The sequence below is a fragment of the Juglans microcarpa x Juglans regia genome, chromosome 8S (assembly GCF_004785595.1).
Source record: "Juglans microcarpa x Juglans regia isolate MS1-56 chromosome 8S, Jm3101_v1.0, whole genome shotgun sequence".
NCBI classification, from domain to species: domain Eukaryota; kingdom Viridiplantae; phylum Streptophyta; class Magnoliopsida; order Fagales; family Juglandaceae; genus Juglans; species Juglans microcarpa x Juglans regia.
The window spans coordinates 8,358,433-8,382,542 of record NC_054609.1 but is presented as its reverse complement, the minus strand read 5'-3'; the positions used below and the strand labels follow the sequence as shown (position 1 = coordinate 8,382,542).

Below are 24,110 nucleotides of genomic sequence, written 5' to 3'. Positions count from 1 at the left end.
ACTGTGTTGTTGTGCTGCTATTACGTGTTGTTGGAATTGCAAATTTTATGTTGGTGGATGTTTTTTGTAACTTAGTATGATAGATGTTGGTATTTTTATTTAGCATAAAAGATGTGTGTATTGTATATATTGGGTTGTAATTTGGAGATTTCTTTTTGTGCTGATGTTATGTGTTGTTGACATGAACACAAGTATGTTGCTAGACAGGTAATTTCTTGTTGGAAGTGCAAATTTGTATCGGTGTTTTTTTGTAACTAGTACGTTGTTGTAATGTTGCTGTAGTTGATAGATGAAAGTTGATAGATGAACGAATATAATTGATGGAAAATGTAGATATTTGATTTGTAATAAAGAAATTTATGTAGAATTTTTGATGAGTTTAATCAAATATTTTTAGTTATTGGCATTAAATGACTTTTGAAAATATGATTTTTTAATATTAGTTTAATTAGAATATAATTATTATTATTGACATTTAATTGGTAGAAGTACAAAATGTGATAAAAATACATTAAATAAAAAAATTATTAAATTAATAATATTTTATTATTATATAGATAGTAAATGGATAATTCAATGTGAGGATTATATTTGAATGGAATAGGCAAATACAAGCTCGTGATATTAGCTAAAATTTGAATTTACATTTGGCCAATCGAATAAGAATGCTCTTAGCTATACTGATCTTAGTTATCATCTAATGATTTTTTAAATATCTTGAAGTCTCTCTACCTTGATTCCTTGTAGTAGCTTAAATTAGCCGGAGCAGCATAAAGTACACATTTGAAGTACAAGTCGCCAAGCCCTCTATCCTTCACCTCAAATTTTTGAACTCCATTGATGAAAACAGTCACCCGTCCATTGATGGACAGTAAGAAAAGGCACATTGATTGTGCAGAGTACAACAATTAGAGCAGCCTTACCTCAAAGTTTTCCAGGAATAGAAGCATAAATGAGAATGGCTCTTAGAATGTCTAAAGTGATTCAAAAGTCTCAGGCTTATATTGTGCCAAAGTGTAATCCATATCAAACCCGACAGATACAATATCCTTCATATTTAATGATAGAACAAATCCTTGGTTTTAACATAAAAACTTGATAACTGCCCCAAATCTCTGCAAACAAGCTACCTCTTTATCACTCGTGGACAGGTGATTCTCGGCTCTTTATCAAAAAAAAAAAAAGAAAAAGTTTCAAGGAATTCTGAGAAATACATTTGAAGAGATCTTGTGGCCTCTCCAAAAAAGACTAAAGAAACTTTTTGAATAGACCATTGATTCCAGTTAAATTGTTAAAGAACAATTCAGAAAGAAGATGGACATTATAACAGACTAGAAAAGTGCACAGAAAGTTACAAGTATAATATGTACCTGCCGGTGATCACGACATCAAAGTACTGAAGCCAGTCAAAATTTATTCTGTTACTGCTTTTCATTGTACATAATTCACAGAGGAAGTTCATCACAATGTTTGTATAGTCCCATAAACTGTAAGAGATACAACCAAGGTTACTCACAAAGAATGTAGAACGACCGAAATCTCTGAGCATTTTGAGCATCAGCACCATCGAGGTATCTTTGTTGATATATCTAGTTGAGAATCAAAGAAAAAACAAGGGAAAATATATTAGCTAAAATAAATGTAAGCAGTAATTAAAATAATCAAGCATATATAAAGTTAAGAACACCCTTGGCTGTGACATTTATTATAGCTCAAATTCTTACTGTTCAGGATCTTTTGCAACCGTTTGCTTTAAAGTTCCATCACGGTGACACAGATCGACTGCAGCACGAACATCTTTGTACATATGAGCGTAGCTGGAAAAGAAATTTAGACCATTGATATTGCAAAAAGAAAGGTATGTAGAATGGATGTAATTGTATAAACCAGTGTTCTATGGAGTGCATGTCAGTGACCACTATATAGTTATTAAAAATCCTCAAATAAGCCGAAAGAAAAAGCAGATAAAAGAACAAAGTAAGCACTACTCTTACTCAACATGCTCTGAAACTTTTCCGGGATTTCTGTCTCGGAAATCAACCAGTTGAGCAAACAAGTAGGCTTTCAGCTAGTGAAAAAAGGGTATCAATGAGAGAATAGTCAGGCTCATCAAAAGAATCCCGTAACAACGTATTCCCGTAGGTCCCAACTTTTTTTTCCTTCGACAGCTCCCTGAACCCATGATAGGCTACCTTCACATACCTATGCCGATCCATCTGTATAAAGCACATAATGATTAACTGAAGCACTTTTCCATAGGTTTGTGCAACAAAGAATAGCATTGAAACCTAAATTAGTAAACAATCCTGTGAAAAACAAACAAAGAGTAACCTTCAAGATGTTGCCTCTCCTTTTATCAAGTACCAAGCCTCTCACCATGTACTTCCAATCAAATGACCAATCTAGTAACTGCATAGGGTCATTTTTCTTAATAAACAAACCACATAGTGCAATTTTGAGTATAAAAAGTATAGAAGTAATGGACAACAACATATCTACCTTTGAAAGATATGCTCGATCAATGGAAACAAATTACCCAGGTATCATAGGTTATTTATTATACAAATGATATCAAATGCTTCCTAGAACTATAAGCACATAAGCAAACGTGAGTTCTGCTACATACATGCTGAACACACCACAATAGACCAAATTGTAGACCAAATTTTTAATGGTGCCTTTGTACGCAAGTGATTCAAAAGTCTCAGGCTTATATTGTGCCAAAGTGTAATCCATATCAAACCCGACAGACACAATATTCTTCATATTTAATGATCTGTTGCAAAAGATATGCTTTCCTATATCAATATTGTGTCCTCCATCAGAAGATGACCATATAAATGGTTTATGGCCACCATCACTGCTTGTCATATGAAGAACATTTGGTGATTTGTCACCAGCGGAAGTCCTGTGGCTCTCGTCCATTGGATGGCCGGCCTGCAATTGACTTGCTCCTGATACTTCTTAGCAAGGGTAGAGGAGGGGTAAACAAAAGATTAGCTTCTGCTGGTGATTGAGAATGATATCAATATAATAGCAAAAGTCAAGGCCACATAATGCATTTATGCATTTTTTTCATGCATATTGTTGATGCACATACCCTTTACAAATTCCCAAAATATATTTTCAACACATCTACTAAAAGAATCATCAGTTAAATCAACACAGCTCCGAATTTGATATTTCTACATTATACATAATTTATCACTTCAAATCCTACAAAATAAAAACTTCGTAGATTAAATCAAATACCCACACTAAAATCCCCATAAAGAACCTAAAACTTTTATTCTGAATTTCTGATTAATTTATGCATACATCATACTTATAAAGAATTTATGCATGCATCACCTTTATATGGATACCACCAGATACAAACAAAACCAATCACAACTTAACTGAATAACTAATAGTTCAAAACTTTCTTATTTTAGGTAACTGGCAGGCCTGCCTGATCCAATCGAAAATTCAAAATGAACTGCTCTAAATCCTCATTTCCCGTCGTTTCTCATCCAACCGCCAAAATCAAAGAACTTAGTGTTCCCATATGAAAATGATAAACAAGAAAACAATCTTTCCCGCCAAAGAAAACCTTTAAGTTCTTACCTGTGTTGTCAATCAAAAGGAGCACAAAGTGCACCACGCTAAGTTCCAACAATAGGTATCATCCAAGCTACGCTCCAAGAAACACCGAAAAATCCAATTCCTCAATTAAAAAACAAATAATCTTTTTGCTCCCAGAATGACCTACCAACTAATACAATACCGGTTCGAATCTTCATACACTACAACCTCATAATCTAGACCAACCCTCCACGTAACAACCAAGCTTTCACCAAAGCACTGGCGAGATTAGTGTTATAAGAACAGAAAGCATAGTGACAGACATTAATAGAACCGTAAACCCATAATAATTGTCAGCCTCACCGACCCAGAATAAACCCATAATCTTCAACAATCAAGAAACAAAAAATCGAACCATTCTCGAAGAAAGACTGTAATGAACCGTTGTACCAATGGGACAAGACCCAACTACGGAAACAAACCTGCGGCGCGAATTACTCTTCGTGTTCCAGAGTGAAGTGGAATCCGGGAAGAGACAGTGGGAGAGAAGAGGGAGAGGCAAAAGGAAACGGGTTTCTTGGAAATACGCATGGTGAAATTAAATAGGACGGAGTGGTGACCGGTGGAAGGAGAGAAATGGGATTCCCGAAGCAACGCGATTCACACGTTGGCCATTAACAATGATTGATGAGAATAAGAAGTTGCAGGGTCAAGAGAGATTGAATCTACTTATTCCTCGTCTGGAATTGAATAATCCATGTTGGGGGGAATTTAATTCCCAGGATAAGTACGATTCAAGATTCGTTTTCTGTTTCTCCCAGCGGGAAATCGTTTGGACTTTGGAGGAGGAGTAGGAGGAGCAACGACACGTATGTCTTATAGAGCCAAAAAATCCGCAACTTTGTTCGCTTCTCTATAAATATGTCTTATAGAGAAATGCACCCCTTGGAGCTCTTTCACTACTGCTTCCCAAAAATCTCAAAGATACCAAACCGTGTATTTACCTGAGACAATTCAATCAACTACCATTTTGGAATCGCATTCAATTTCCAAATTGAAAAAACCTAACTCTTTACATAAAATCACCCCTTCAAGAAGAGGCCGAAGTTCAGCTTCATTGTTCGTGCCCTGACAAAAAAAAAAAACAGAAAAAACACCTTTTATTTTACCAGAATCATCTCGGACTGACCCTTCTCCCCCACATCAACCCGAATTACCCCCTATAGCTCCTGTCCACATTCACCTTGACACCTCCCAATTTTGGTTTCTCTCACCTCACTAAATATGGTTGACGTTTATACAACTGCACCGTAGGAATGTCTAATAAATCCAGCACCTGTGCATCACTTGGCGAGACCGATCCAGCTTTCACCGCTTCAGCCATAAATATTCTAAGCCACAATTTTATCGAAATCCATACCCCCTCAGCAGATTCGGCCGTACCTTCCATACTCATTTTACATCTGCATTGCCAAAGCTTCCACTTGATTATCGTTGGCAGCAAACCGATAATAATACCCATTTGTGAGCACTTCTTAGCCAATGAGAACTAGTTGGAAACTCTTCCCAGCATGTCCCAGCAAGTATCAAAGGAAGACCCAACACCATAGCAGCTCGATCCCAGACCTTCAAAGCAAATTCCCCCGAATGCAGAACATGCTCCAATGTTTCACATTGATCGGATAATTTTAAAATAGAAGTGCATGTGTGAGTTGTGTCGAATATATTAATTAATGCGTCTCCTAACACGATAGAAAATTTTAAGTCACATGACACCACATGACATCTAGAAAAAAAGAAAAAAAAGGTTTGATTGAGAGACTTCACATAATTCTTGTCATGGAGAATTTTTTTTAAAAGAATGTATTTGTGAGCTTTGGGTAATATATTAAATTAATAATTAAATTTTTTACTAAATTTTTTTATAACTGGAAGTGTTGTATCACGTTGATTAGGGGTGTTCAACCGGATTCGAATCCGGATATCCAGCCATAACCGAATCTGGATGCTAAAATCCGGACGTTTATCCGCCCGGATTAATCCGTATTTAATCCAGGCGGAAAACCTGATTCAATCCAGATATCTGGATTGTAACCGGATATCCGGATTATAACCGGATTAAATCCGGTTTTAATTTTAATTTTTTTTAAAAAAAAAGACTTTAAAACTTAAAAAATATTTTTATAGCACTTGTTTTTCTTTTTTTAAATTCTGATATGCTTAAATTGCCCATATTTTTTTTTAAAATAATTTAAACACTTTTTAAAAGATTTTTATAACAAAAAATAAATTAACAAAATAAATAAATAAAAATGCAAAATAAATAATATTGTTATTACATCACAATGCAAAACATAAATTTACAAAAAATAAAATAAATAATAATACATCACAACTAATTAAAATAAAACATAAATTTACAAAGATAAAAATGCATTAGTCTTCACATCTTGAATCTAGAATAGGGGGAAACATTGATTTCTTTCACCTTGATCTGGTGATGTCATTTTGGAAAATTTTCTACTGGACTGAGTCTCCATAAGCTGCCAACAACATCAATTACAACAGATAAATGAAAACTATAATGATTAGAAACAATAAGTCAAAAAGAACAAGAGAATAAAACAATATGTAGCCATGTTTGTTTCAGTTTCTAAAATCAGTGTCTATATCCTAATTATCACGTGTGGAGTATTCTGTTCCTGGAATCTTTTTCATTGAGCTACTTACTTTGTCCATCAACTTATGTTGAACATATTCCTTCTCTGGCCCTCCCTTGAAAATGCAACAATCACCTCTGAAAATGTAACAATTAATATGACTTTTGTTTAGTACATTAATTTCTCCTTCCACAATATATATATATATATATATATAATTTCTAGTACCCAACTCAGACTGTGAATCAAAGAGTATTCTCATATGCAAAAATAAATGCCAACTTTCATCAGTTTTGCATTAACTTTTAACATGCATTTGCACCGAGATCCGTTGCATCAGGAGATCAAAAGATACAACTTTGTAGAGTTATTGGTGAGGTGACCAATAACTCTATAGCTCTTATCCACATTCACCTTGACCAATAACTTTTAACATGCATTTGCATTGACCCTTCTTCCCCACACGAACCCGGATTACCCCCTATAGCTCCTGTCCACATTCACCTTGGCACCTCCCAATTTTGGTTTCTCCCACCCCACTAAATATGGTTGACATTTATACAACTGCACCGTAGGAATGTCTAAGAAATCCAGCACCTGTGCATCACTTGGCGAGATTGATCCAGCTTTCACCACTTCAACCATAAATATTCTAAGCCACAATTTTATCGAAATCCATACCCCCTCAGCAGATTCGGCCTTACCTTCCATACGCATTTTACATCTGCGTTGCCAAAGCTTCCATGTGATTATCGTTGGCAGCAAACCGATAATAATACCCCTTTGCGAGCACTTCTTAGTCAATGAGAACCAATTGGAAACTCTTCCTCACCATGTCCCAGCAAGTATCAAAGGAAGCCCCAACACCATAGCAGCTCGATCCCAGACCTTCAAAGCAAATTCCCTTGAATGCAGAACATGCTCCAATGTTTCACATTGTCGAACGATGCATCAATCACACCTGGAGGCCAATGAAATTCCACTCTGTTTCACTCTAGAGTCCACGGCTAAACAATGAAATCTCGCCCTCCACATGCACAGCGAAATATTTTTTGGTAAGAGCTTATGCTAGATCCAATCCATGCCAGGAAATTGTTCCTGTTTCAGGCGTATCACCTCCCACGCAATTGTAGTCGAAAAATCTCCATCCGACGTTGGTTTCCAAATTAGGATGTCAAGCCCAGTTTTCCATTCAGGCAAATTACTTAAAATCTCCCCCCTAACCTCCATGCCAACCAACGCCTTTAATTTATAAAAGTCCCACCCAGCAGCAGTCCAACAATCTTTTACTTGAAGAAGAGGGTAACGTTCACAAGTGCACGCATGAACAAAGGTCCAGAAGCCAGCCGCTTATCAAACCAAAAAGACACCTTTTCCTTCTCTAACCCACGAACTAGAATTATCACAGTCATCCGGCATGACCTTCATCACAGCTTTCCAAAACTTAGAGCAAGCCTGCGTATTTCTCGCAAGCAGAAGATGCCCATGCTTCACATACTTTGCTTTAAAAAAATGAGTCCATAGATTATCGACCTAGAACAAGCGCCACGCAAATTTCATATGAATTGATCGTTGCACATCCCCAAACTCTCTAAGCCCCAATCCCCATTCCAGAACAGGCAAGCACATCTTTGACCATGAAAACCATTTTTTCTTTGCCTTACCATTCACATCGCCCCAAAGGAACGTAGATAGCATGGAATTTAGCTTCTTCAAGACCACCCTCGGCACATCCAACACAGCTAATAAATGAGTTGCCATACAGGAAAGAACATGCTTCAAAAGAACCAAACGACCCCCTTGCGATAGTAACTTAAATTTCCACCCCGCCATTTTATTGCGAATTTTCTGAACGAGAGGCTCCAAAAATCTAGCATTAAGCCGACTAGACACAATAGGAACTCCGAGATAATTCACAGGGAAAACCCCTCGCTAAAACCCGAACACCTCAATAAAGCACGACGACAACACAAATTAATATGCTTAGAAAAGTAAAGAGCCAATTTCTCCTTGCTAATTTGCTGCTCGGACCAATGTCCATAAAGTTCCAAAATAGTCAATAGAGTCCGAAAGGACCTTATGTCTCCATTAAAGAAAATCATCAAATCATTAGCATACAATAAATGAGAAACCAAAGGTGCCTCAATCGGATGATAGAACTTACCAATACTTCCTTTCGCAAATTTCTGAGAAAAAAGCCGCGAAAGGATTTCCTCCATAACAATAAAAAGGTAAGGCGAGAGAGGGTCATCTTGTCGTAGACCTCTAGATGGTTTGAAAAAACCTTTATAAGTTCCATTGAGCATAATAGAAAACCAGGAGGTTGAATACACTCCGCAATCAGTCTACAGAAACTAGCCTGGAAACCGAAAGCATTAAGCACCTCTAAAATGAAAGGCCAATGAACTCTATCATATGCCTTAGCCATGTCAATCTTCATCATGATATTTCCTCCTTGAGTTTTCCGATAATCGAGTGAACCATCTCTGGGGCTAGCGTAATATTCTCAAAGATACTGCACCCAAGAATGAACGCACCTGTTCTTGTGAAATTAGCTTAGGAAGAACTAACGTCAACATCTGAACTAAAATCTTGGAAAATTTTTTATAAGCCACTGAACAAAGGCTTATAGGACGGAACTTATCAAAGCTTTTTGGATCTGGAACTTTTGGGATCAAAACTATGTACGACGAGGAATAATATCGTGGCAAAGGAGTAACACTGAAAAAATCTCTCGCTGCCTCCACCACATCATCCTTCACTATCTCCCAACAGGACATATAAAAACTAGAACCAAAGCCATCCGGTCCAGGCGAACTATATTTTGGAACAGAGAAAACTGTTGCCTTAACCTCCTCAACAGATGGAACCGCACACAACATAGAGTTCTCCGTTTCAGAAATCAAAGACTGAATAAGATTCGAGATATCTGCTTGCTGCAAAACTGGCGTCTCTGTTAGAAAACTTTTAAAGTGAGTCACAGCACCAAGATGAACCTCCTCTGGCATTGAAAGCAAAGATCCATCTGCAAGGTGCATGCACGACACAGTAGAAGACTTCCATCTTTGGTTAACCGATGGATGAAAGAATCTAGAATTTTGATCCCCCTCCATTAACCATTCCTCTTAGCTTTTTGAGCCCATTTAATCTCTTCCCTAGCCTCCCAGTTTGCAAGTTCCAGTTTATTATTTATTTTATATTTTAACACTTTTTTTCTTGTGTCGAAACCCTAGCCGCTACATCGTGAACTTAGACCTAAGACTTGATCATTTATATAGACTTTGATGAAATTTTTGTCATAAGCTCAATCAAAATTCTATTTATAGAATGTCTATGAATTTGATCGTGGGATAGTTCTCGAGGATTTAATAGAGTACAAAAATTATTAATTATGAGGCTTTGTATATTCCATAGATATATATAAGGGTAGTGATAGATTAGTAAATGAGTAGTAAGAAGGTAGTAATCCTATCATTATGGGATGGGATTTGAGTTGTGAATCTGAAAAAATAGCATTAAGTTTAAATCTAATTTTAAATTTCTCCTATAACCTCGATCTTATTGTCCAATAATAGAAGAGATCAAATATTTATAATTCTCATAGTTTTGTTTTATTATTTTTTTAAGAGTTTTGTGTTCGGATCCGATAAATGCTGATCTATTTATTGGGAGTTGGTGTCGACTCAGGAAAGATCCAACCAGATCTGACTTGACCTGATTGGGTTCCTATTTTAATTGATTGAAAGTGGTTTCGGATGATTGAGACAAGTATTGTATTTTTCATAAAAGGATGATGGAGTTGGTGCCATGTATTTTTCATCGTGGCGTAGGTTTGGGCCGTTTGGCTAATATATATATATATATATATATATATATATATATATATAAAAGTAAAGCCGAGATTTTTTGGATTATGGAGATCTCGAGTATTAATTGGTCTTCCTTCCCATGTCTAAAGGGAAAAATAAGATGGAGCTAAGGCGAATCTAGCAATTTGTTCCTGTTTACATAAGAGAGGGAAATAGTGAATTCATGATGATTTACATTTTGTGTACCAACGGATCGATGTTAGAACTTATAAGTGACCTTTTTACATGTTGAAAAGAAATTTGAACGTGTAATGTCTGGATTAATTAAGAATTTAGAAATGTTTTTTCTTTTAATTTTTAATTTTTTCATTTCTAATAAAAAAATATATATATTTATAAGTCTTATTTCTTACGCACCAATGAACTGTTGAATATTTTCACATCAACTATACTATAGTATGATTGGTGTTTTGATTTTTTTAAAGTTATAATAAATCTCACTATAAGTAGTGTGTTAATACATCAGCTTATGTATAGCAAAATTCATAAAAAAATAATATATTTTAATAGCTATTATTTAAGTATTTAAAATTGGTCATATCAATAAATATAATTAAAAAATAATAAGATTTAAAATGAAGAGGAATATTGCTAATCAATTAAACAACTAATTAATAAACAATAGAGTAATGATACATACAGTCATGAAATGCGCAAATACTATACAGTCGTTTTAAAAAAGAGTAAGGTCTATTGTTAAAAAATTAATTTCTTTTCATGTAGATTCTATATTTATTTATTTTTTTTAAAACAATTATACTACACTTAAACATTCGCGATTGTAAATATGATTTCTCTAAACCGATATGTACGATGTTGGATTACAAATAGTAATTAATCCCTCAGTCGGCAGAGTTTTTTATTTAAACTGTGCTAAATACTGAACAGGCCGGCATGAGATGGCGCTGTTTAAACGGCCCCTATTAGAACAACCTCATCGTTAACGTACATCATTGTATTTGCATATTATTATTATTATCGCTAAGTTTGAATGTTATGAGTATTTAAATAAAAATGTTAAGATTCAACGAAAGGGTCCGAAAGAGAAAATATTGTAAATTATAAATATAGATAATATTTTCAAGATCTGTTTTTCTCATCTTACCTCATCTCAATATTCAAATACTTCAAATATAAATATTTTTCAATTTCAAATCTTCAACTTTTTTCATTTAATTATTAGGTAATTATTATAATTTTTCTAAACTTTCAAATAAAACATAAAAAATTAAAAATAATTTAATTTTTTAAATTTTTAAATAAAAATAATATTTTAAAAGTATTTTAACTTTATAGAATCACTGTTTTAAATCAAAAACCATCCCTACTAATTAATCTTATAAAATATTTTAATTTAAACTATTTCTAACTCATTCTATTTCAACTTATATATCTAATCACTGTTCAAAAACCACCCCAACTAATCTCAATCAATAATTCAAAACAATCCACCGTGTTATAGCGTTACAAGAATATCTAAAATAATCGAATAATGGAAAAGTATTCGGCCGGACACTAAACAACAAAAGAAAATGGGATTAGCTACCCACCACATGATCTGAATTATTAATGCGTCCTTTGCTTGACTGACCAACGAAAAGCAGTACATAGCCTTATCATATTATGTAATCATAGATTGGCTGAGGTTGTCCGTCTGAGAAAGGGGGAATGCTGGAAATTCAGAAGAGCTGAAGGAAGTGGTTGATCTTGCAATATTAAGAGGTTCTTAATAATTTCTTCTTCGATCACTTATTAATAATGCATGTAAAAAATTCTTTTTAATTGGTCACAAACTTTTTAATTAATTATTTGTTCACGATATATGTATGTGTGTTACCTTGTAAATAATGCCAAAAAACAAAAATACTTTAATTAATTATTTGATACAAAATACATGTTGGTAGTTGAGATCGATGTCTCCTGCCATAGCCTTCTTTTCTTACAACATGCTTGTTTTTCTCTGATATTCCAATTTTCGACTGATTTTTTTTTTTTTTTTTGATTGGTAAATGGGCAGGTGGCAGATTTCCTCCCATTCTTTCAGGGGAAAAAAATTACAAAAACAGAAAAACTACTTTTGAAAAAATGGAATCATGTATTCTTACAATTGTTGGAAAAATAGGAGCAGAATTGTTTGGTCCATTAATCGCAGAACAGTTTGGCTATATTATTTCCTACAAGAGCAATATTGCGATTCTCGATGACAAAATTTCGAAGTTACAAGGGAAGGAGCAGGCAGTGCGACGATCTTTTGAAGAAGCCAAATGGAAGCGACAAACAGTCCCAAGTCAAGGTAAGACCTGGCAGGCAAATGTAGAGAAAAAAATTGAAGAAGCCCAGAAATTCCTTAAAGAAGAAGATGTCCAAGCTAATAGGATGTGCTTGAATGGTTGGTGTGATTTGAAGCTACGCTATTCCTTGGGTAAGGAAGCTCAAAAGAATATTCAAGCTATCGACGGCATGCTAACAGAAGGTAAAGATTATGATAAGGTGTACAATATTAAACTTCCATTGGAAGTAAGATCATCATCGTTTATGAAATTTGATTCTCAAGAATTGATGATTCAAGATGTTTTGGAAGCTCTAAAGAATGACAAGATTGACATGGTTGCATTATGCGGTATGGGAGGAATCGGCAAGACAAAAATGGCCGAAGAGATTGGGAGAAGAGTCAAAGATGAGAGTTTGTTTGATAAAGTTGCGATTATTGTGGTGTCTCAAGGTCCGAACTTGACAAAGATTCAAGGTGAACTTGCAGAAATGCTAGGTAAGAGACTTGATGCGGAGAATGAACGTGTAAGAGCAAATGAATTATATTCAAGATTAACTGAGGAGAAGAAAGTCCTTTTGATATTGGATGATGTTTGGAAACCACTTGATATAGAGGCTATTGGAGTTTACCATGCAGTTAAAGAAAAGAGCTGCAAAATCTTGTTGACGTCAAGAGATAAAGAAGCTTGCAATGTGATGAGAATTCAAAAGATTTTTTCAGTTGGACTTTTATCTGAAGAAGAAGCGTGGAATCTTTTCGTAGAGATGGCAGGTGATTGTATCAAAACCTCCAATCTAATCTCAATTGCAAAACAGGTCGCGGATGAATGTGCACGTTTACCCCTTGCCATTGTGATAGTTGGAAGTGCTCTTAGCAACAAAAGCGACAAAAAGGAGTGGAAAGCCGCGCTTCAACAACTTAAAATGTCTATCCCTCATAATATTTATGGTCTGCATCCAAAGGTATATTCCAGCATAGAGTTAAGTTACAATTACTTAAAAAGTAACGAAGCCAAATCATGTTTTTTGCTATGTTGTTTGTATCCGGAAGATTATAATGTTCCAGTTGAAGATTTAGTCAGGTATGGAGTTGTAAAAAGGTTTCTTAAAGACTTGGGTACTGTGGAACAAACAAGAGAACATGTCCACACAATAGTTAAGAATCTTATAAGATCAAATCTCTTGCTGGCTGGCGGCTACTACAAGGACGAATACGTCAAAATGCATGATGTTGTAAGGGATGTTGCCATATCAATTGCATCTAGAGATGAAAATGGTTTTATGGTAGTGTTGCATGAAGAACTTTGAAAAATGGCCACAGAATGGTGACAGTTACACCACAATTTCTCTTTTACTTGGAGAAATGAAAGGGCATCCTACTGAGTTGAAGTGTCCCACAGTTCAGCTTTTGCGACTATTATGTTTGAAGCATTCAAAAACATTCCAAGACAATTTATTTGACGGGATGAAGGAGCTAAAGATGTTGTCTTTGCAAGATTGTAGGTCTTCCTTGACGATGTTGCCACCATCAACCCAGATCCTCCTGAACCTTCAGATGTTGAATCTGGAGGATTGTTGCTTAGGAGATGTGTCGGCAATTGGAACCCTTGGCAACCTAGAAATTCTTAGCTTTTCTTATTCCAAGATCGAGGAGTTGCCGTCGGAAATAGGAAATCTTAGTCGTTTAAAGTTACTAGATATGAAGGGATGTGATTCTCTAAAGAGAATTGCAGCTGGTGTATTATCCGGTTTATCTCAACTAGAAGAATTGTACATGGGAAGATTCAAGAATTGGGATGTACGACTACGATGGAAGGAAATGGGGAAGTAACAAATAATAATGCAAGCCTTGCTGAACTAATTCCTTATTCCAATCAACTGGTGGTTTTAGAAATCAGTGTGCCAAGTATCTCGTGCTTGCCAAAAGAATTGGACTTCAGTAACTCCCATTTCAGATTTAGGATAAATATTTGTATAAACGATAAGTCAAACGATGAGAGATATTTATTTGAAAATACTTTGGAACTTGAAGTGAAGGATGCAAGTGATATTGGGGAACACCGAACAATTCATTCATTGTTGAAGAATGCTGTAATTTTGAATTTGGATATTGAAAAAAATTGGAAACATATTTGGTTTGAGAAAGAGGAAAAAGGAATTTTCCCATGCAGCTTGAAGGATCTAACAATTAATAGATGTGAAGATTTAGAATATCTACTCGAAGCCACATCGGATAGTACTCCACCTAATACCTTCCATCTCCCGGAGTCACTATCATTATACAACTTACCAAGGCTCATTGGCATATGTAAATCCACAGATTCAGTTGAGGTAGGTCTCCCAATTAACACTACATATACGATTCACTTTCTATATGGATTAGGTGAAATTTTTATACATGTTGCCGAGCCCAACAAAGAGTTTAATGATTTTAAACCTTGCTGCAAAAATTTGTAATTTAGAAATGACTACTTCTATTCTAAAGTCTCTACACCACACACAACTTATATGATATAATTTGATTTGGAAGATAAATTCTAAAATTCGAATCTTACAAATCTAATCGGATTATTTAAATGATTTGGAAGAATATTCCACCAGGATTTCAAGGCTTTCAAAACTTAACATCAATTGATATCACGGGATGTGGTAGTCTGAGAAATTTGATCCCTGCTTCTATAGCAAAATTACTGGTGCAACTCCGACGCGTTGAAATAAACCATTGCAAGTTGATGGAAAATATTATTCAAAGGGAGTACGAAGCTGGAGGAGAGATCAGGAGAGCAGATATTTTGAGTAGCGAAGCCCATTCTCTTAAGTGGCCATCCATAAAGATTATCCTACTGTCTGCATGTCCAAAATTAAAAACATTTGTTTCAGAAGTTGAAAGCGGAAGAAAGGTAAGAAAGCCAAGAGCCCAAGAGCCTAGTGCAGGCTCCTCTCCAGCAAGAGAATGTTCTACACTTCTCAACCGATGCCAAGAGTCTGGTGTACCACGTCACAGGAATTATAGTCCAGTCCAAGGAAATAGCAGCTCTTCTGTAGGACAGAATAAACACGACTTAATTAACAAAGAGGTATGTGATTTTGGTTTATTTATTATTCTTTTCATTTATAACTTTTTTGAAACACTTCGTTATATAATTGCATTAATTATTTTTTATCAATATTTTTTCTAAAGCTCCAGAAGGAAATTTGGACAATTCATTTAAAGATCTTAAACTTCCATTAGACTATAAATAAAAAAAATGGTTTGGCCGTGTAATTTAGAAAATGTGGTAATTTAGGGGCTTAAATTGAAGTTGAGCGAAAAAATATCCTCCTACGAGTCTGCTTGAAACTGTCATTTGTTTTTAAGATTATGTACTCCTTCACACTTTTTGATGTTTTGGTAGATTACATTGACAAAGGAAGAGGAGCAAAATGTGAGTGAGACTGAAAATCAAGTAAAGATGTTGTCTCTGTTTCAATACAACTTGATTGAAAGTTTGGAGAATCTAGAATACCTTGTTATAGTTCAATGTGTTTCATTGGAAGTGATATTTGAACTTGAGGGACTAAATGCCGAAGAAAGCAATATCTTCAATAATTTGACAGAGTTGTCATTATTATATTTACCGAAGCTATTGCATATATGGAAGAAAGACCCACGAGATATTAAGGGATTTAATTACTTGAGATTGCTACAAGTATGGGAATGTGGTAGTTTGAAATGTTTGTTCACACCATCCATAGCAAAACTTCTTGTGAAAGTAGAGGAAATAGAAGTATATAGTTGCAATGAAATGGAAGAAATCCTTGGAAAAGAATTGGGAGATGAAGAGAATAGAGATGTGATTGCATTCCCCCTAGTGAAGACTCTCAAGTTTTGGAATTTACAAAAGTTGGAGTGTTTTTACACCGAAGATAATCATGCTTTTGAGTGGCCATATCTGGATAAAATAACAATAATTGGATGCCCCAAATTAAGAATGTTTGTCTCGACAAGTACAAAAACACCTAAGCTAAAGGGAGTGCATATGGAGTCCGAAACTTTTCAACCAACGATAGAAGGAGACCTCAATGCCACCATACAACACATTATCAAGAAAAGGGTATACTTTTGGCTCTTTTTGTTTTGTTTTTTTTGTTTTTTGCATTTCTCAGTTTTCTATAATTAATTTTGTCTAATTTTAGGCCCCTCGATCTTCTCAATATCTTGGCTAGCAGTCGTCGGCCTCCTTATTAGGTAAATTTTCTATTAATTGTCTACTTGTCCTGTACATTAGTAATTCTGTATTCTCTCTCTTTTATTTTAGAAGGTAGTTATTTTTACAAGTTGGAAGAAATTTCAAATATTCAAATGAAGATCAACACAAGTATTATAGACCTAATTCCTAATGCATTTATCAACGTTCCCCCCATCTAAGAAGACACATGTAGCCTATTCTTTAAGGGATGACTGATATAAGAAGCTCCAACAAACTTAGAGCACAAAGAAGCCTAAGTGCCTAACCCTTAAAGCCTTTTTACTAAAGGGATGTTTGGAAACAATTATCATCGCATCTAATTCCATCTCAGTTATTTCCCAAGCATCAATACTCAAACACAACACTTTCGAACGAATCATTAGAACTTTCTCAAAGTTTGAATTGTTATGTTCAAATATTGTTAGAATATAATTTTTTAATGTTATTTTGTTTTGGGATTTCAAAATTTTGAATTATTTTTTATATTTTGTTTAGAAGTTTGGAAAAATTGTAATGATTAGGTAATAATTAAATAAAATTTAAAATTTAAAAATATTTATATTTGAGTGATATTTGGGAAGAAAATGAGATTAAGAATTTTGAGATGAGATGAATCATCTATTTTCCCAAACTGCCCCTAAGTTTCCTATTCAGTGCGACATTAAGCAAAACTCCTGAAAAATGGTTGATAAACACTGGTTTAATCTTTTAGAGCAAAACCTTACATCTTGCTAGGGGCCTAATTGATCTTTATGAGCTTAGAAATATTTTTTTCCTATTCGAAAAGAAATTTCAGTACAAAATGCAAACTCCATGTTTACCTATAAATTTCTGTATTCTCTCTCTCACTTGAGACTTTTAAATTCAGAAAAAATTTAGATAGATTATTTTCCATTGTACAGTCTTCTACATTATGTGTATAAACAAGATGTCTACTAGCAACCTAAACGTGGTAATTTCAATTGACATATGAATTTGGCATATTACTTCCCCTGCTCTTTCTAATCCCTAGACAACACTCTCCCTCTATTATATATTTTATATAGGGCTTGCTTGGGTGATGTTAACACGAGATATATTGGCAGCTACGGATCATTTAATTGGAATGAAATTTGGAATGGGTAGCTGATAGTAAAACAACGACTCCCTTGTTGAGACCCGCTTAGTTTCGCTTGTTTGTTGCAGCACATGATCAAACAATTCTTCAATTGGTATTTTTGTTTATCCCTTTCAAAACCAAAATTGAAATTTAGTGAAGTGCTTTATAAACATATGATTAAAAAAAAAAAACATATTTCATATAAGATAGTCACAGATATTTCATTCTTAAAATCACTCAAATACAAAACACTTTTCAATTTTAAATCTCCAACTTTGTATCTAATCATTAGGTCTTGAGTTTGAATCTTGACTCTATACTCTACTCCATTTAATTAAATATTTCAAGTATTCAGCTCACTCATTGAGGAATTGCTTGGCCCCCATTAAAGAGATTGTTAACAATATAATACAAATAATTAAATATACCTCTTTCCTAAAACTTTTGGGACAATTGAAGATTTTATAAATATGAAAACTGATTTTCCATTGTACCAGGGACTTTCTTTGCTTGACCTAAAACCTTCATACAAAGACAAAGCCTCATTTTGAAACTAGACACTAAGCAATTATAAACCTTGTGTTTACTTTTCAATCCACATGATAGTTTATGTTTCAAATTACAAGCTCATTTAGCCATACCAATCTTAGTTATCATTTAATACTTTTTTTAAATATCTTGAAGTCTCTCTACCTTGATTCTATGTAGTAGCTTAAATTAGCCAGAGCAGCATAAACTACACATTTGAAGTACAAGTCGCCAAGCTTGGCTTGGCTAAAATCCAACTTTAATCAAATTTATCTAATAAGACATTTAAAACACTCTACATCGAATTAAGTATGTTTATAAAAATTCAGACATTAACTATATTAACTCATCAAATATGTGAATGTAAGTTAGTCACTATAATATTTCTTTCTCACTCCTCTCAATTTCGCGTGAAACCCTCCCGCTATTGAGACCCTCACATTCTCACTGTATTCTCTCCCATTCTCTTCACTGAACCTTCTCCCCATTTCTCTCCCTCACTCCCGTAACTCTCTCTCACTTCCATAACTCTTAACTCCCATAACCCAATGACTGAGCTCCCGTGAGAGAGAGATAGAAAAACTCCCACTCTCCCCAAATCTGCCACCACTTTCACTCTTAAATCCCCTCTCTCTCTCCCCTTCCTCTTGCTCACTCCCAAAATCCCTCTCTCCATTTTTATTCTCACTCCCGAAACCCCTACTGATCGACATTCACCACACCCTCTCCACGAATGAGCCCTTGGTGAAGCCTCTCTTCCTTGATGATAGTCACAAAACGCTCGACAATAGCTTCATTCTTGATTAATTTCTCACTGTTACGCATGGTTATTGTTGATTTTTTTTTTTGTTTGAAAAAATAGTAAGAGGGGAAGAAGGGGGACTTCTTGATTTTGATGAGGATTTCTTGATTTTTTGTTTGAACATGGTAGTTGACGTTGTAGCCATTGACTTTGCCATAGAGGTCCTATTGTTCCTCCCAAAATAACTAGAGTAAAAATCTGAGTATTGCTAGAAAACCAAGAATTAAATTCATTCAAAAAAAAATTGAAAAAAAGAGGGAGAGCTTATAAATTCTACTTTTGTTTTTGATTGGCAAGTAAAAATATTATATATATATCAATAGGAGTAACTAAGTACATTGGATGTATACAAGAAAATACCTAACCCATACTAGAGAACTCCTAATGACCCAAAAAGTCTGTGAAAAACTACACAAAATACATCAATCCCGAGTTGGAATAAAACACACCTCCCCAACCCCAACCCAAATCCATTGTTTCCCTTAAGATTAATACTCCAACTGAAACACCCTCTAGGAGAACGTCTTCACAATGCCCTCCCTTTGGTATTTCCTCGACTTGAGTTACTGCCCTTAGGGTCGTAGTTGATTGGCCAAGAAAGACGCTTTTAACTCCCTGCTTTTCTTAAAGCTTGATTTGGTATCACGCGAGTGGCTCCCCTCAATTGCAATGAGTAATGCTTTAAATTGGTCTTCACATTCTCCATGTGAGAGTCCCACGATATACTGAATCTCCTTAGCCTGATGCAGAACCCAATCCGATGGTTAGCTATATTGTTTATCGGAGGAAGAGAAACTATGGTAACAACATTATCCTCAGATCTAGTATCCAATTGCACTCCCGACTTTAGACATTCCTCCTCACAAGACACCATCAAAAAATCCATAATTTCCTCTCCGCCATCTCCTGCATTCAAATCTAGAACCTCCTCAACATCTATATGGTTGTTGTTCATCGTTGATGTCACCAATAAAGGTTCCTCCCCTCCATCGATGAGGTCTCTGATTGTATGTACTCCACTCTCTGACAATCCTTTCTGTACCACTTTGCCCAACCCTACTGCTCCCCCAGGCATAGAACAAGTAGGGGAAACACTATCTTCAATTACCCCATTTGCATCTTCTAAAATAGGCTTGTCAGTTTCATTCAAAGGACTCAAGACCCTAGAAGAACCCCATCTTCAACTAAAAGTGAACCCAGTGATAGAGTCGAAACGCCATTTGCCATTGCACTTGAGGTCTAAAAACCCGTAGGATCTACCCCTCAACCCCCCTCGTCTATTTTCAACCTACCACCCAAACCCACGATTAGGTCCAACCTCTTATCCAACTTTATTCATGAGCTCACTCACATACTCCACAATTGCTGTCAATTGAGCTTTTACAGCCCACAAGATCCCTTCCACTTTTCCCAATGTCACATGACCTCATCTATCTCTATCTCCTATAAGTACCTTACATTGGACTACACACTAGCGACCTCCACACCAAAGCGTATGAAGCACCTTTGACCGAGGAAGGCCTTCCCACTATCTTACCATCAACAAACTCCCATTTGTTTGCATGCTTTAGAATAGTGGCTTTGGACCCAACAACGCTTCGAATCGATTGTAGAAAACCTTTCCATCCAATGCCATTGGCACCTTTCGGAATCACCAACAAACATTTTCGCCTTCCATTCCGAAATTTTGAGAGTTGCAGGAAACTGCCCCTAACATTAATATGATGTTGAATGATGAGGACTCCAAAACCCATCCTTAGCACCCTGAAAAATCCTTCATGATAGTTGAGCTCTAAACAATCTTCTACTCCCTTAGCAACCCACAAAAACTGCCATCACACCTAAACACAAGAACTTAACCATCCTTCTACTGTTTTCGGAGATGCGAAAACTATTTCCTCCCTCTTTCGTAAAAACGAAAGTTTTCGATTCCACCTTCAGCCATCTCTCACCTTCCATCTAAGACGAATCTACGTCACGTATCGTCATCCCAAGTCACAAGATCATCCCAAGAAAAAATCATATCAGAATAAAAAGCTCATCATCTCAACGAAAGCAAATCCTCTCACCCCAGGAAAGACCCGAGGAAAATACACCAGATATGCGCCTACAAAACTGAGAAACTGCTCAAAAACCTCGGTCGCCAAAGAGGTACCGACGTTAGAAGGCCCTTATTGGAGTCTCTAGTCTTGTTGTGGCTGTGAGGTGATGGAAGCACATAATTGACACTGGTAGGATGACCACTATCGAAAGCATAGATCCCAGAAAACAGATATAAGATTTTGCAAAGAAATCGGGATGCCGGAGGGATGACCAACGCCAGATGGCCCTCGACGAAGTCGCCGGGGCCTGTCGACCTTTTCTGTGCCAGCGGTGAGGAGGCACTCACTGGACTAGCGTGGGTGGTGCTGGCTTTGAAATTCTATTTTATGTATTTGTAGGTGTATATGCTTTAGCAATTTTGGTTTTTCTTTTCTTGTGTTATTCCTTATGGGTTATTTTGGAGTTTGGGAGAGAACTCCTAGTTTTTGTTATAAAATGGTTGAAGTGGACAAGAGTTATGCATGTACATTATCTTTCTGCTAGCCACTGATTACTTAAATGTTCTTGAGCTACCTATTTTTCATTAGGCTGAAAAAGAAGGAAACCTCAACTAGGAAAGTGAGCTGGGTGCTTAAGATTAAGATTTAAAAAATACAATAAATATGTAGCTTAGCCAATAAAATGTAGAAAAAGCAGCTTCTCACTTTTGATTAAGTTGAGCTTTTTCATGATGCAATAAGTTGGGAAACTTTTTGGGGGTCTTAAGATGATCTTAATGCCATGGGCAGCACTATATGAGATGCCTATACTTTCAATTTGAGGCGGCGATATGTTTGAGATTATGCTTAAATTAAGTTTCATGTTGGAGCATAACGATTAAAAGTTTTGCTTTGACTTGCTTGTATTTCCCACCTTTGCCTAGAGAGCATCACTTAGGTCTCAAAAATCCTTAGATTGTTTAAGGGACATAATTCTCTTTTAGTTTCAGAATCTTACATGTCTAGGAACCTTACATGTGCCCACACCTTGATATGTGACTGCCCACACCTTGATATGTGACTGATTCTACTTATGTGCCTGCACCTTTATATATGCCAATTCAACTTGATATGTGCCTGCACATGATTTGTGTAATCTAACATGCTAAAACAACATTTGTTGCAAAGTGTGATGCACACTATCTAGTTGTTTTTTGAACACTTTGTCCATAGTTGAAGAACTAATGATGTCGGGAAATCAACACTACTAAAGACTGCAATTCTTGTTTTGTTTGTAAAAAAAACGAGATATAATTTTCTAGATTTTTTTTTGTTGGTCATCTTGGGAAACTTGTAATATTTTGGGTCCTCATGTCATCAGTTTTGTATAAATACAAACTTGAAATAAGACAATAAATCAACTTTTTGGTTTGCTTCTATTGTCAAGGGCAGAGAGTTGCAAAGTTTCTTTGCCAAGGGGTGTGTGCTTTTTCACATTTCGTGGCTGTTCTGAGGTAGGTTGTTGGGGATATTGCATTGGCACTTTCATGGGTGTTTCTTCTTGTATACTCATGGAGGGAGAAGTATGATTAGATTTTCCAAAACCACAGTTTGCATTTTTTCTGCTCACAATTTGCAAGAATAAGAAGGTTGCATTTTTCTGCTCACAGTTTGCATTAATTATGGGCTTAATATTGTAGAATTTATATATGTGGCTATAAGCAAATTAATATTTAGAAAACTATTAAAGTCTGTCTCATTTAGTTTATGTTGTTTATCTGATTGAAGTCTGCATACTTTCTATTATGCCAACATTTATGGATGGTTGTGTTTTTGTAGGTACTACTCAGAACACCCTTTGTGGCTAGTCGACATTACTGAAACTCTTTAAAAACTGTGTTGTTGTGCTGCTATTATGTGTTGTTGGAATTGCAAATTTTATGTTGGTGGATGTTTTTTGTAACTTAGTATGATAGATGTTGGTATTTTTATTTAGCATAAAAGATGTGTGTATTGTATATATTGGGTTGTAATTTGGAGATTTCTTTTTGTGCTGTTGTTATGTGTTGTTGACATGAACACAAGTATGTTGCTAGACATGGTAATTTCTTGTTGGAAGTGCAAATTTGTATCGGTGTTTTTTTGTAACTAGTACGTTGTTGTAATGTTGCTGTAGTTGATAGATGAAAGTTGATAGATGAAAGAATATAATTGATGGAAAATGTAGATATTTGATTTGTAATAAAGAAATTTATGTAGAATTTTTGATGAGTTTAATCAAATATTTTTAGTTATTGGCATTAAATGACCTTTGAAAATATGATTTTTTAATATTAATTTAATTAGAATATAATTATTATTATTGACATTTAATTGGTAGAACTACAAAATGTGATAAAAATAAATTAAATAAAAAAATTATTAAATTAATAATATTTTATTATTATATAGATAGTAAATGGTTAATTCAATGTGAGGATTATATTTGAATGGAATAGGCAAATACAAGCTCGTGATATTAGCTAAAATTTGAATTTACATTTGGCCAATCGAATAAGAATGCTCTTAGTTATACTGATCTTAGTTATCATCTAATGATTTTTTAAATATCTTGAAGTCTCTCTACCTTGATTCCTTGTAGTAGCTTAAATTAGCCGGAGCAGCATAAACTACACATTTGAAGTACAAGTCGCCAAGCCCTCTATCCTTCACCTCAAATTTTTGAACTCCATTGATGAAAACAGTCACCCGTCCATTGATGGACAGTAAGAAAAGGCACATTGATTGTGCAGAGTACAACAATTAGAGCAGCCTTACCTCAAAGTTTTCCAGGAATAGAAGCATAAATGAGAATGGCTCTTAGAATGTCTAAAGTGATTCAAAAGTCTCAGGCTTATATTGTGCCAAAGTGTAATCCATATCAAACCCGACAGATACAATATCCTTCATATTTAATGATAGAACAAATCCTTGGTTTTAACATAAAAACTTGATAACTGCCCCAAATCTCTGCAAACAAGCTACCTCTTTATCACTCGTGGACAGGTGATTCTCGGCTCTTTATCAA

At 35.3% G+C, this 24,110-nt stretch overlaps 1 protein-coding gene and 1 pseudogene across 1 annotated transcript in view; one reads left to right on the top strand and one right to left on the bottom strand.

Annotated features, from left to right (window-relative positions):
* Window positions 1-16,570, top strand: part of LOC121244192 (probable disease resistance protein At4g27220) — a 34,326-nt gene extending 17,756 nt beyond the window's left edge. Inside the window, exons 6-7 of the mRNA XM_041142216.1 lie at window positions 16,181-16,458; window positions 16,541-16,570. Coding sequence (XP_040998150.1) covers window positions 16,181-16,458; window positions 16,541-16,570 — 308 coding nt within the window. The remainder of the gene's footprint in view (window positions 1-16,180; window positions 16,459-16,540) is intronic.
* LOC121244347 lies at window positions 1,213-2,535 on the bottom strand (annotated as a pseudogene).
* Window positions 16,571-24,110: the final 7,540 nt, after the last annotated feature.